At 35.6% G+C, this 14537-nt stretch overlaps 3 protein-coding genes across 9 annotated transcripts in view; 2 read left to right on the top strand and 1 right to left on the bottom strand.

Moving 5' to 3' along the window:
- The first annotated feature begins 3631 nt into the window (after nt 1-3631).
- Nucleotides 3632-10101, top strand: LOC134679342 (F-box-like/WD repeat-containing protein TBL1X). Of its 2 annotated transcripts, XR_010100320.1 has the most exons (10): nt 3632-3767; nt 4145-4322; nt 4436-4585; nt 4797-4942; nt 5024-5223; nt 5934-6054; nt 6243-6395; nt 6524-6715; nt 6816-9088; nt 9194-10101. XR_010100320.1 is itself a non-coding variant. In XM_063538243.1 (9 exons), the coding sequence occupies exons 2-9, from the start codon at nt 4265-4267 to the stop codon at nt 7314-7316; spliced, it is 1521 nt and encodes a 506-aa protein (XP_063394313.1). In that variant the 5' UTR covers nt 3632-3767; nt 4145-4264; the 3' UTR covers nt 7317-10101. The 2 variants fall into 2 exon arrangements, 1 of the variants encoding a protein (XP_063394313.1); XM_063538243.1 differs by having other exon boundaries at nt 6816-10101.
- A 1703-nt stretch (nt 10102-11804) lies between these two features.
- Nucleotides 11805-14280, bottom strand: LOC134678492 (tRNA-uridine aminocarboxypropyltransferase 1). 3 transcript variants are annotated; one of them, XM_063537066.1, is made up of 3 exons: nt 14263-14280; nt 12819-13049; nt 11805-12556 (listed from the first exon to the last, which is right to left on the bottom strand). In XM_063537066.1, the coding sequence occupies exons 2-3, from the start codon at nt 13011-13013 to the stop codon at nt 11822-11824; spliced, it is 930 nt and encodes a 309-aa protein (XP_063393136.1). In that variant the 5' UTR covers nt 13014-13049; nt 14263-14280; the 3' UTR covers nt 11805-11821. The 3 variants fall into 3 exon arrangements, with proteins under 3 accessions (XP_063393136.1, XP_063393137.1, XP_063393135.1); XM_063537067.1 differs by lacking the exon at nt 14263-14280 and adding an exon at nt 13211-13225; XM_063537065.1 differs by lacking the exon at nt 14263-14280 and having other exon boundaries at nt 12819-13131.
- LOC134678491 (probable ubiquitin carboxyl-terminal hydrolase FAF-X) overlaps nt 13854-14537 on the top strand; it is a 28092-nt gene continuing 27408 nt past the window's right edge. For 2 of the 4 annotated variants that reach the window (XM_063537064.1, XM_063537059.1), the window contains exon 1: nt 13856-13985. The gene's annotated coding sequence lies outside the window, so the exon portion shown is untranslated. Of the gene's footprint in view, nt 13986-14474; nt 14514-14537 lie in introns of all 4 variants that reach the window. The other 2 variants (XM_063537060.1, XM_063537063.1) reach the window with 2 other exon arrangements.

Here is a 14537-nt window from a genome sequence, read left to right as displayed (position 1 = left end):
ACATAGAAAATGTGCTAAATGTGGAGCAACGGCTGTTGAAGCAGCCAGAGTGAAATTTATACAGCTTTAGTGGGTTCAGAAGGAACCGAGTCATAACGCATCTGGAAAGCGTATTAATTAACCGTGAAGAAATGTATGAATGAATACAAGTTAGAAATCTGTGTAAAATGCCGTGTGTAAAGTGTAGTGTATCTGTGTGTAAAGTGTAATAGGTAGGCATGGCTAATGTTACTTGTATAATACTGAAAACTTTGTGAATGCGCTTTATTAATGTCTATTTTTATTAAGTTGTCAGGGTTTAATTTTCAGTGTATATTTCTATATGTAAAACATAATACAATGTTATAAACATAAATATGCCTTTTATTTAAATCAATAGATAATACCACAAACAAGGGGTAATATTTGCATCTTTCATATATTTCGTGATATGAAGATAACAAATATGTTTATCAACATAATTACTATATACCTATAATACCAATACCCGCCAGGCTAAACCGGTTGTCAACTTTAGTTCCATTGGTACACATCGAGGGCGCCAGTAGTATAAACGTATAAACGGTTGGGGACATTTTTTTGTATGGAGTTACCGTTCTTCTCCTAGTGAGTATTATATTCTTTGATCCCAACACACCAAATACAGGCTTAAAGATCTCGCATCCAGGCCATAATTGTTAAAAAAAAAACCACACACAATACTACCAACACAAAAAAAACAACGCTAGGGCTCGACACTTCCAGTACCTACTGTTTATCGATATCGATAAATGTGCGATACGTGCTGCTGTATTTACCTACTGTACTACTGTAACAGTACATTTTGAGAATCACGTGGATTAATAGAATAAAAGAACATTATATATATAAACAATTTTATTTTACATGATAAAAATAACATAGTTTATTATTCAAGTAGGCATATTACAATATGCTGAATTCGCTCGCATTCTTTTTTAATCTGGTTCCTTTTTATTGAAGGCACTGGATGGAGAATGATTTCCACAAATGAACTTGTTTCCATTCAGCTTTTGAATAGGTAAATAAATACGCCAAATCCTCATTTCCTTTTCCTCAGCTTTGCCCATAATCGACATCTGAAATAAAGAGATTATCGATAAAATTGGTCGTACACTATTCGTGTCATGGGTTACTTAAGACTTTTTTACTTAAAAATACTTTATTCACAAAATATTTTCGTTTTAATCATGGATTGTACACGACTAAAACTAATTAAAATAGTAACTGTTAACGACTCAAAGTAAAAAATGAAAATATTGCATACAAACATCAGTTTACCGACCTGTTCGGATCAAGTTGGAAATTTGGCCAAAAATGCGTCAGTAGTTAGTCTTCTTACACACCCACTACAAACTTCACATTTCCTTAAAGATTTGGCCCCCATTTAAATAACAGCTAAAGTTATTTTACCAATTACAATAAAAAATAACCACGTATTTCCACGTTCACGACAATTCAAATGACGTTTGACGTTTTACTACCAATCATACCAACCTAAAGAAAAGTAAGTATAATACGTCTATGTTAAAAGCAAGTATGGTATGTGCCACCAAAATGCAACAGCAGTCATTTTAATTCGATAAGATTATTTCTATGCCTCAATGTTGGTAACAAGTGCTTTCTTAATTTATCAAAGTATGGGGTGTCGATGGGCTGTTGGTAACCACCAGGAAGTTATATATTAATCGGGAGCGAACTGTCACTTTTTTTGTCATACTAAATTGAACCTTATCACCGAGCCAGAAAGTTGTTCGTACCAGACTAGAGAAAACGGTCCACATGAGATAGAAAACCAGAGCCCCGTGTCTCACTCGCACATGTTGCCAATGTAAAAAAGATACCATTGTGGCAGTATTTATATCAATATACTACTGAAAGTAATTACCTTCATATACTATTTTAGTGCTATATTCCGATTACAGTTCCGATATATTTTAAATAATTTGTTAATCATTATGATGTCAATATTATTAACTGATTAAACCAAGCATGTGCATAACAAAAAAAACATTAAATTGAATATGGTAGAAATTGTAGTAACTTTGGATATTAATTGGTATCCCCAACTTGATGACATATTTTTCGTGTACACACACACACACACACGTGTACAATCAAGAAAACACTGTCAAACTCATTAGGGTGACTATGATATCGGTGCGATTTGGATCGGTCTTACAGAATTGTTATTACGTACTTAATGTAAAAATAAGTTTACCTAAATAGTATACTAATAAATAAATAAAGATATACTTATTTCGGCATGTTTAATTATTCGATTCATGTAATGAGAGCTATATATTATAATTGCCAAAAATTAAATCCAAAGTCCTTAGACATTACAGACTCATGTTTATACTTACTTACATAATATTTAATTACTGAAACGTTAATTCTAACTATTTATATAGATGTAATCGATTCTATATAGGTTGGACACACATTTCCGTCAGTATACAAAGGCGGCAAATTTGAAAATTTTGTTGCAGACCACAGATCTACGATGACGCTTACGCTTAAAGAATAGCTTAAGTATGCAAAAGGGAAGTCATCACGTATATGAACACACCATGAGTATGATATTGATAGTGATAGGTATTTTGTTAAGCATAAATAGTGTAAGATGCCGGTTTACACAGTTAAATGTAAGTTTTTATTTCGTTGTGTGCTAATATTTTATTATTTTAGTCAATACTCAAGATAATTTCGTGACTTTCGTGTATAAACATAAATTGTTACGCCACGCTACGCTAGGGCTTGACAAAATGACTGGTATCGATAACTAGTCGGTATAGTATTAATATAAGGTAATTTGCGATACAAGTGTTGAAAGTAAGAATCAAATTCGTAACGAGTGGTGATAAATTAAAACACGACCGAAGGCAGTGTTTTTAATCGACACGATTTGCGAATTACCTAGTTACGTAGTACAACGTTTTACCCCATCCTGGATATCTGTCTCGCTCTCTCTTATAGCTGTGTTTTTGATGTAGGTACGGCGGACCACACCTTCCTCACAATCGACCATGATCGCGATTCAATACGCCCATCCCATCTGTAACAGCTTTTATAACGACTAAAAGCTGTTATAACGACTAAATTAAGTAAGGTTGTTGTGAAGCGTTTTACAGGAGAGAAAAAAACTATATCCATCTCTTTTCTGGGACAATTATACTAGCATAGGGAAAATACAGTATGATTCTCTCTGATTATGTACGAATGAGAAAAGATCCTGGCCAAACTATACATTCAATCTTATGCTAATATCCCACATACATATGACTTATGGTCACCCTAATTAGAAAGAGATGGAGGGCTCAGGTTTGATGTCTCATGTGGACACACTTTTTGGCCAGTGTACACTATCCCGTTTACTCTCTACGTCCGTGGTAACCACAGAGTGTGAAATTTTAAGGCTGAGATAGCAACACATACACACCTCTCGTTTCACTCGTTTGGGCAGACGGGTAGACAACATCCGCCACAGACCAATCTGCGTTTTCACCGGACGAGATCGCGTTGTGTAATAAGATTTTTACACCACAGTTTATACTTCGTAAACGGAACGGTGCGTTGTATTGACGATTCTGTTAATTGACAGTTATCGAGGCTTCCTTCCATTCCGTCATTAAATTTTAGCAGGTTTATGTTTGTGGTTTCACCGTTGGCGTCGTCTCGTCGTTCAGATCAGAGTTCCAAGAACTCTAAAGAAGATGCTGTGTTAAAATCCACGTTAACATATACCCGTAAGACTATTGTTTTCTAGTTCCGTAGGTTCAACAAACAGGTTACGGTCGCATCGCCCTATGCCACCGCAGGCTTGGTCATGCGTGTATTCCCGTTGACCCGGCAAAGATAACTAATTAGGGTCATGCGCGATTCAATTTACAAAATATGAGTTGTGAACTTCATTTTGTACTGCTTTCTCACTGGTTTGCGAGATTCATCTCGCTGACATTACTCACCTCACGCCACTAACTTGAAACGATTTTCGTCCTGTTTCTGAACTTTTCCATTGGTTTATTCTTAATCCGAGCTCAAAATATGAAGGACATGTTGATAAATAACAGACCTGGACAAATGAATGCTGGATGTTTTATAATTATTTCAATTCCTTCCACAGGCTTCTAATCTAGCAGTGGCAGTGCATACAGTCTGATGTGCGTCTAAACAGAAGTGAATTATATTTCATGTTGTAACAAAAATATTACGTTTGGATTCTGGACACTAAAAGTGTGGAAAAATGAGTTACTCTAGTGATGAAGTGAACTTTCTTGTATATCGCTACCTACAGGAATCAGGTATGGATGACATAAAATGGGAATGCTACCTAAGCTATGAAATAATTTAATATTAGATCTGTACTTCACAGATATTGAATTGATATAACTAAACCTTTACCAAACCGTTGCAGGTTTTCATCACTCTGCATACACATTTGGTATTGAGTCGCATATATCACAAAGCAATATCAATGGTGCCCTAGTACCTCCTGCAGCTTTGTTGAGTATCCTTCAAAAGGGTTTGGAATACACTACAGCAGAGATTACTTATGGGGAAGATGGTAAGTACACTCAGCTCTGATAGAACTGTTATGTAAATGAGGAGCTTATATTAAAAAAAACTGATTAGTCACAAAACGATTATTAAAGTTAAGCTAACGTTATCAGTCTAACCATGTTCCTTTTTTTCAATTTCAATACAATGAATGGTAGGGTAGGTACAATTAGTATGCTACAAATAACAATATTTTATTCAATTTTTTTCTATTTTAGGCTCTGAAATACGTCTTACTGAAAGTTTGAGCTTGATTGATGCAGTCAGTCCAGAAATAATTGCCGCTCGCCAAAATGCACATAACACACAAAAACAAGCTATTAGAGCAGAACAGGGCACAGGAACTGAACAAAATGGTGTTGAAGTAAGTTCGTTTTTGGAAACACTACACTAGATTAAGTTTTAGACACACTTGGTTTAACATTGTTTTAATTGATATCTCTAGGTGACAGCATGTAACCCACCAGCGGCAACAGGGGGTGCGGCGACTCCGAGTGCTCCTGAGAATATGGAGGTTGATCAGTCCATAGAAATACCGGCCAGCAAGGCTACAGTCCTCAGAGGCCACGAGTCTGAGGTGTTTATTTGTGCTTGGAATCCCAGTACTGATCTGTTGGCAAGTGGCTCGGGTGACAGCACAGCCAGGTTTGTGAACGTATATACCTATGCATATTGAGACATTTTGTAATTTTTATAAATAGTAGTATGTAGGTGTAATGTAGTTGTATGTTGTAATTCATTTATTTATTTTATTTATTATTAATATCACAAGAACGGTTACAGTAATACTTATACCAATTACACTTGCTACTACTTATACAAGTTATACAATTATATCAATAGAATTTAAAAAAAACTTAACCACATTATAACATCATTAAAAATTAAGTATACAATTATAACAATAAAATCTCACATTACAAGTTTTCCATTCATCATCTATTCATTCATACTTCATTTGTGACCTTTAATGTAGATGTGCTGTACGGCTCCGTACATTATGTGGTAACTTTGGCTGTCAAAAGTTTGTTTGACAATTTAGTTACTAGAAACAATATTGCGCCGTACAGCACACAAAATATATGACGCCTTATTGCGCCATCTATTTCCGTTGTCAAACACAATTTACTTTACATCTCTACAACAATCTATATGGAGTTGCAGTAATTTACTAATTGTGTTATACATAAACAGGGACCAGTCTTGCTAGCTACTTGCTTGCTAGTAATTCTAAGTACTATCATTAAAAATAACAACTCAGTGCAGCTACTTTTATACGCAATATGTTGTAGTTAGGCATAGTAAATCTACAATGGCTATTAATTTATTATTAAGACTGATGTTATGCTTATCAGGATCTGGGATATGTCTGACAATCCTGCTACGACTCCTAATCAGTTGGTACTGAGACACTGTATCCAGAAAGGTGGGGCAGAGGTGCCCAGTAATAAAGATGTCACTTCTTTGGACTGGAATGTAAGTATTAGAATCTGCGTACAATTATAAGACTTTGTTGTTGATTTAATAATATGTAAAATTGAATAAAATTTTGAATTTATTTCTAATTTAATAATGTTGATTGTTGCTATGTATGATTGCACATTATTGCACATTTTGGATTAATGTATGATTTGAGAGTGAGTTTTGGGCCTGCTATTTTCCAGTGTGACGGTAACCTTCTAGCAACGGGATCATACGACGGATACGCCCGCATTTGGACCACTGATGGAACCTTGGCCTCCACATTGGGTCAACACAAGGGACCTATATTTGCTCTGAAATGGAATAAACGCGGGAACTACATTCTGAGTGCAGGGGTAAGTTATACATACATACATTAAATAGTGAATGAATATGATGTGATGGTTCACAAATTTTCACGTTTTAGTTTAGTAATCACGTTTCAGTTGAATATTAAGACAATGTAATGGTACTTTAATTTCAGGTAGACAAGACGACCATAATATGGGATGCCGCGTCAGGACAGTGCACTCAGCAGTTTTCCTTCCACTCTGCTCCGGCGCTGGATGTGGACTGGCAAACAAACACATCCTTTGCATCTTGTTCTACTGATCAGTGCATCCATGTGTGCAGACTCCATGTTGATAAGCCTATTAAAAGTTTCCAGGGACATACTGTAAGTTTCTAGCTAAGTTCTAATATTGTGTTCTTAAGTCGAAACAAATCTATAGTGATATTGTAAGCCAGAAATTATATTTATTTTTATTTTCTTTTAGAATGAAGTGAACGCCATAAAGTGGGATCCTCAAGGACAGTTACTGGCTTCCTGTTCTGATGACATGACTTTGAAAATTTGGTCCATGAAACAAGATACTTGTGTCCATGACTTACAAGCTCATTCAAAAGAAATTTATACCATCAAGTGGTCTCCTACCGGTCCGGGAACACAGAATCCAAATATGAATCTTATTTTGGCCAGCGCTTCTTTCGATTCCACTGTACGTTTGTGGGATGTCGAAAGGGGCGTGTGTATACACACTTTAACGAAGCACACAGAACCGGTTTACAGTGTGGCCTTTTCGCCCGATGGCAAGTTTTTGGCCAGTGGCTCATTTGACAAGTGTGTGCATATATGGTCGACACAGACCGGTGGGCTGGTACACTCGTACAAGGGCACAGGTGGCATATTCGAGGTGTGCTGGAACTCGCGAGGCACCAAAGTCGGCGCTAGTGCTAGTGACGGCAGCGTGTTCGTGTTAGATTTACGTAAGCTATAAGGAACAACACTCAGGGCTCGTTCCACTTGACGCTCGCGTCACTCTCGGCGGCGCACGCGGCATTAAGCAATCTGTTTCCGATGGTATAAAAGAGAAATGGGACGTAGCTACAGATAGATTGAATATTCCTAGTATGTAAGTACTTGATGCCATTCTGTCTTTTGTGTATTTTACTAGGAGTCCTGTACTTTCCAGACTAAGTACGAAATAACAGAAACTTAACTTTTCAATACGTTTTTACCTATAACATGAAATCTTAATAACTACTGAACTTAGCATGGATTATTGGATTTTATTAGATGTGTAAATTGTACGGGTACTGGTAATACCTTTAATGCGGAAATATAATCAACTAAAGATGATAGTTTCGTGAGGCGTCGAGGTCGTTTAGTGACATGCTTCGTATGTGGATTATTGGTAGGAAGGCGAAGCAAACGTCAGCATTTAAGAGCATTTCTCATAACCAAGAAAGAACATAACATGAGAAGTTGCTTTAGGGTATTCTTAGATCCCGTAATCAAAGGGTGTCATCTTTCCTTCCTCCTCCGAGGATTCCATTTCACCACTGCTTTAAAAAAGTCTCGTATCTCGCTGCTACCCAAAGTTAAAACGCATCATAAACCCCAATAGTTAGAAGGTTGAAATGTTTAGTGTGTGGCTTATATATCATTACCTACATGACCGCTTGAAATCATCAATTTATGTGTAGTGAGGGGTGTAGACGGCGTGATTTTTTGCCGCTTTTGTCAAGTGGAACGAGTCCTAATCAAAGGCGAATGTTTTAGCATTCAATCTGCTATTGCAGCGATTTAGTAAGTAGGTATTATGTACAGAATTTTAATAAAAGGCGCTATAAACACATGTAATTATCATAATAGTAAAGCGAGTAGGTACCAGAAAAAAGTTTTCGTTGTCAATCATAGAATACTAGGTAATTATGAAAATGGTAAAAAAGACAACTTGGAACATTTAATATCTAAAGCTCTCAAGAGAAAAAATCAATTTATAATTCTTAGGTATAAAAGTATTTAGTAAGAAAATAGGTGTAAATAAGTAAAGTGGCAATTGAACGTTATTTGGCTGGATATCCCAACTTTTATAGAAAATAAACAAAAAAGTTAAATTTATTAAGCCAAGGTATTCCACCTGTCTCATTGAAGCAAAATGTGAGACGCAATAAACATTGGACAAACAAATTGGATACCTAGTACCTAGGTGGAATACCACCTTTAGACCTAGGGTGTAGGTATACCCTTGGGTCATGTGTGGCGCCAGCTTTTAAATAGTATGTGTGTTATTTTTAAAGATTCATGCGTAAGTATTGAAAAGAATATTAGCAATATAAACGTTGTAAACTGGCTGGCTAGCAACACGTGTCTTTGTATGTATTTAAATAGTTAACGGTTGCTTCAATTAATGGTAAATCAGGTACCTGCGTTGTAAGCGAAATATTATGTATGTTTCTGAACTCTGATTCTGATTTGATTACGTATAGTCTGTAGGTCTGTGCCTGTATTCGTTACAAATGTAGGCGGTTGTGCTAGGCGCTGTGCGCTACACTTACGGGACGGGAAAGCGATTTTTTCGAAAGCTAGACACGTCTCTTTAAAAACATGTTCAAGTGATTATGACTCGAAATTGTCCAATCGTGGAGATAGCAAAAATATTAAATATTCTATTTAAGTAATTTTAATTACTTAGTTACATCGTTACTAAATTTACGATGCCAAAATTAAGACATTATTACTGTACTTACCACAATCATATGTGACGTTCCACGGCAAAAGGTACGTTATGGCGACTGGCGGCTACGTCGCATAGCGCCGCAATAATATCGGAGCGGCGTTAATAATAGCGTAAGCGCCAACCGCCATAAGGTACCTTTATCTGGGACGTCACATATGGTCACTGCCTTTACCTCGGAGGAATTTAACGTGTTTTTTTTTGTGAAAGTATAATCCATTCAGCACACTAATTTACCCTAAAAACTTTAAGGTACTGTTTTAGGTAAATTATGTTTTATCCCTTTCTTGCAAATACATAAGTAAAAATGATAGATAAAGACAAACGATTCAAAGGTCATTCAGGCCAGTAACGCATTTATGAATAATACCATAAGTTTTTATTGCAGGAAGCTCAGATGTACAAGTTAACAAATATTTGTAAAGAAACTGGTAATTTCACCTGAATACAAAATATACCGGGTGTGGCCTGTAATATGAGCAAAAAATTATACTGTAGGCTATACTCCTCATACTGACCAACATTTGTTCAGCGACTTTTAAAAACACCTTTGGGTTTGATTTTTAATACACCTTAAAGTTTATTCTAAGACGCAATGTATTGCGAATTTTGTTATGTTTAAGGCGTGACAAGCAACGTCAATCACGATGATATGGCGTCGCAATGGCGTCCATTGAAGAAAATATTTATTTTGTATGAAAAATAGAGCGTCAAAATACTTCATAATTTTTCAAAGTTGTTGAACCAAAGTGTCACCGTTTGAGGAGTACAATTTATGTTTTATTTATTTGCTCTTGTTACAGGCCACACCCGGTATAAAGCTATTATGCCTCCTATTATTTTATCAACATCATTATATGCTGTCCTAATTGTGACTTAAAGCTTCTGTATCCTTATTGCTAGAGATGTTTGAAGATTTCTGTATTTGAACTCTAAAATATTTGTATAAATCTAGTTACTAATAATGATGCAATGAAATTGTATAAAATAACTAGAGGTACCTACAAAATTATTACTACAAAATAAACATTTTTTAAATAAGTGTGTGTATTTTGGCTCTGTGGTAGCCGGGACGGTGAGAGCTCTACAGCATCCACAGAATTTTAAGGAAAATATAGCCACTTGACCCTACCTGCGGCGACAGACTGCATGGTGGCGTGTGCCAGTGGACGTGGGTTCACCTCAACGCTCCTGCTGATACCTATAAGTCCTATAACATACATAACACTGCCAATACTGGCAAAGGATGTGAATAACTAATTATTCCTTACAATCATTCCAGGGCACACAGGCGAAAAATCAATAAAAGTCGGACAAAACCTAAATATTCAGGATTATTATAGAAATCGTATTAATGCAGGTTTGCCAAGTAATAAAAACAAAATTACAATTATATTATGACATTTTATTAAATTTTGATCATAATATCTGGTTCTTCTAAAAGATTTAAAACATTTTGGCATATGGGAAGCGACTTTTTACTACCCAATTTTCTTAGTCCTGTTATATAGGGATCGGAAGACACTAAAAGTCTTTTCCATAGCCATTTGCCTAAAAAAATGTGACTAAGCGCTCATGCTTGATACACTAGTCATCGATTAAAATGAAAATTTTGTTAAAACGTCGCGTAAGGTCGCATAAAATAATGGTTGTATGTTAAAACCCAAGTTCTGTAGTTTCTAAAATTGATAATATCAAAACCGGATCTATCAGGAAGTTGTACTTTTCTCCTTGGTGAAGTTGAACAATGTGCAAAAAATACAAGACATTACACAAGACATTAAACAAGCAAGCATAGCTATCAAAAGTAACTATTAGTAATTAGGTTATTACATCCTAGAAGGGTATCCATCATTAAATCACAACTTTCTGAAAGCAAACGATAAATAAGTAAGCACATAAGTAACACTCGCAGAGCAGTAAAATATTCGCCTTTGAACAAGTCGAACTTTGGAATGAGAACGTGTCGCGTAGATGACTCTAACATGAAAATGATTATGCGAGTAGCGTGCACTGTTTATTGGACTACCCGCTAAGATTGGTTTTTGCCTGTTGGGGCTACTTAGAAGTTTTTTGGTTTTGTCCGACTTTTATTGATTTTTCGCCTGTGTGCAGGGGCCTATTGCATAATTAGACTAATAATATTAGAAAATATTAAAACAGGACAAGTTTCTATCCTGCCGGACAAGGAACTATCACGGTTCATGAGATACAGCCTGAGGGCCTACTGCGAACCACGTTCGACGTTCTGCCTCTCTGTTGCACTTGTTAATTCGTACGTAAGTGTGACAGGGAGCCAACACGTCGAACGTGGTTCGCGGTAGGCACTCTGGTGACACCGGCCAAGTTACTTCATGGTGGTTAGTTGTGTTGCATCCCTTTCCTAATGGCAAACGAAGCAAAGTCACGCAACAATATTAAACAAACAATATCAGTAAAAAGTATTGCCATTTCTTCAAAAGTTGTTTAATTATAGCCAAACAAGTAGCAAGTAGCAGGTAGCAGTAGCCGGTCAAACAAGTAGCAACGTGCGCGAAGTTCAAATTTTTATGGGATGATTCCCCTTCGCGCCTTAATTTTTTAAATATGCCTCTATTTTTCTACTGACGGAAATTCTAGACACGCTATAGGATAAATTGATGGAATTTCCTAGAAAAACACCAAGCTTGCAGCAGTGGGTTCAGACCTTAAGTTGGGGTGCCATTGTAAGATTAATCGTGTTAAAAAATAAAATAAATACTACTCAATAAATGCATTTATTTCTACTTCATAGGTCTTTTATATGCTAATAAATCCTCATGTTTATACAAAGTATGCAATTTTTCATACATATACTTGAAAAAGAATAATAAATTATCATATTGACCATCATAAGGTATGCATTGTGTATGATTTTCTGTTGAACCATGAATAGGAAATTCTAAAGTAAGATTATTTTTGTAATGTTCACTACAGCCCCACGCACACACATGTAGCTCAAGCACAAGTTGGTGAAGGGCTTCAATGGTGGACAAGTACCACCGAGGACTTCCTTTCTGGTGACGCCAGAATTGTGAGGCACGTTTCTGTAGAACTATTTTAGGCAGCTTGTGCAATCGTTCATCTCCATATATCCCACGACTCTGGTTCCATGTGCTGTCTATAAGAACTACACGATCCACAGGTAATCTTTCTGTATGGTATATAGTTTTAGAGTATTGTCTCTTGTTTGGGCATATTTGTGTCATCAATGTACCCACATTGTACCCATGTGGTAGTTGAGAAAGTACATATTCAGAGTAAGACATAGGATCCTGTTTGTCCATAAATAACTCATTCACAGAAATAGCTTCGCTGCCTGGATACAAGAGCACAGTCCGGCCATCATTTTCGTACCTGGGTACAGTGGGGTATGTATAAATATTGACATCGTCAGGAGCTAAAACTGCTGCATGGGCTGCTGTACTTTTACCATCTATTTCTCTTTTGTGTTTAATTATATCCACCTTTATTGGCAACTGTAAACAAAGTAAAAATGAGAAGTTTAATGGACAAAGTATTTGATTCAATTCATATATTTTAGGAAAAGAATACAAGTAGCAGTAAATTAAGTTAAGACACAGATCATGATGTAAAATCTACTACGGGACCATACACCACTTGTCTTGTAAGTGGGGCTTAGTCCATCAGTCCACTATCTTCTTCACCAGATATCATAATCTCTTTGGCATCTCCGTTTAATTTAACTAGTTTTGATAATAATACAATTTAATAACTTACTTTACAAAATGGCACTTTCCCTTTAAGGTCTGATACGAGAACAAAACATGTGTAGCAGAAATACATTCGGGACTTGCCGCAAACAGGGCAGGAACTCCGGCTGTCTAATGTGTTAAGGCAATTAGAATCGGATATGACCATTCCGTCAAAAGGCCTGTCGTCTCTATTTCTAGCCTCAGGGCTTTTGGGGTTCATTTTATAGGTTACTTGCGAGCTTTAACACAGCAATTTCTAAAAAAGTTAAAGAATATATATTCATGCGCAGGTGCAGGTAGCAGCGCGTTGATTGAATAGTTTTTTCGATATTATACTGTTCAAAACTTTGAATTGTTAGCTCAAGATAGTGAAAATGTATTTATATTTGGTCAAGAGAGAGATTATACGAAACTAACTTTAAACTAGTCTGTTTGCTGCTGCTGTGTAGGTACTTGATTGTCATATTGATGTACATATTTAAAAAAAAACTTTGACATATGATTGACAGCAAAATTGACAGACTTTATGTGTAATTTGTAATCGTTCAGATATCGCCCGTTATTATATAGTATGGTTAAATGTGGAAAAATCAATTTATTATACTTAGAGCATTGAATAGCACGTAGGTACTTTTGAATGAGATGTAAATTAAACTGTGCTAAATAAGGTGACCGTTCATTAAGATTACAAAAATAACAATGTATGATGTTTAAGAAGATTTATTACATTATTTTATTATGATTGCAGTATAATACTATTTGATAACAATATTTTAACTTTTTGTAATTCTATAGTACATTAGGTTTCAACAAAAAAATTAATGATGTTTAACTATTTAAGTTAAACATATCTTAGTACTAAAACTAAAATCGCTTAAATCAATAAATTATCAAAATAAATCTGTCTACTTGAACTGTCACTTAGTCGAGTTCACAAGTAGTCCGAATAGAGCAAACGAGTTCAATTATTCTATATCTCGATTTCATATCATGATAATTTTTGGTCAAGTGTTAAAGACGAGAGCCACAATTCGGACCTAGTCTTGAATAGTTCGAGTTACTAACTATATGTTGAAGTGTATGTATATAAATTTATACTAAATTTTTCCTATTCAACGTCAAAAAAGTGTCGGTAGTGCGGAATTTTAACAGTGAATTGAGTAATATTTTGTAATCTAAATATATGACTAAGGTGAGTGTATTTATATCCAAGCCTCTCAATCGAGAAGCAACGTTATCCTTCTTTAAGTTGTACGGACATTTGTTTTTTTGCCGTTCCTTGTTTAACTAAGGTAATGACGCCATTTTGTCGCGCCGGCTGATCCATACTTAGGGTAGTATTTTTTCTTTGACCCATCCCTCGAGAGAAGACGTAGTGGGATATTATTCAAAATCAGTAACGTTGAAAGAATTTTTTTTCCAACTATCAATGACACAGTAAGAAACAATTATTACATAAGTTGTATTACCTAGAAGTCGTAATCATAACGAAACGAAAATAATGTCATAAAGATCCACCGGATGAAATTCTTTTTGTTATTATAAATTTCTGCAATGTATTGAAATACTAAATGCTGATAATTTCTTAGAATTATTCAAGTGTAACGAACAAATCTAAGACTGTAGACATCATTTAGCTATCGCGTATTGATTATTAATGAGGATATATGTATATTTACAGCAGTGCTGTTCGGCACTTCTCCCACCAACGTAGTTACAGGTACACAATACCAAACAACCTTTA

The sequence above is a fragment of the Cydia fagiglandana genome, chromosome Z (assembly GCF_963556715.1).
Source record: "Cydia fagiglandana chromosome Z, ilCydFagi1.1, whole genome shotgun sequence".
NCBI lineage: Eukaryota > Metazoa > Arthropoda > Insecta > Lepidoptera > Tortricidae > Cydia > Cydia fagiglandana.
Note: the sequence above shows the minus strand (reverse complement) of the source record. Positions and strands in the feature narration are given on the sequence as shown.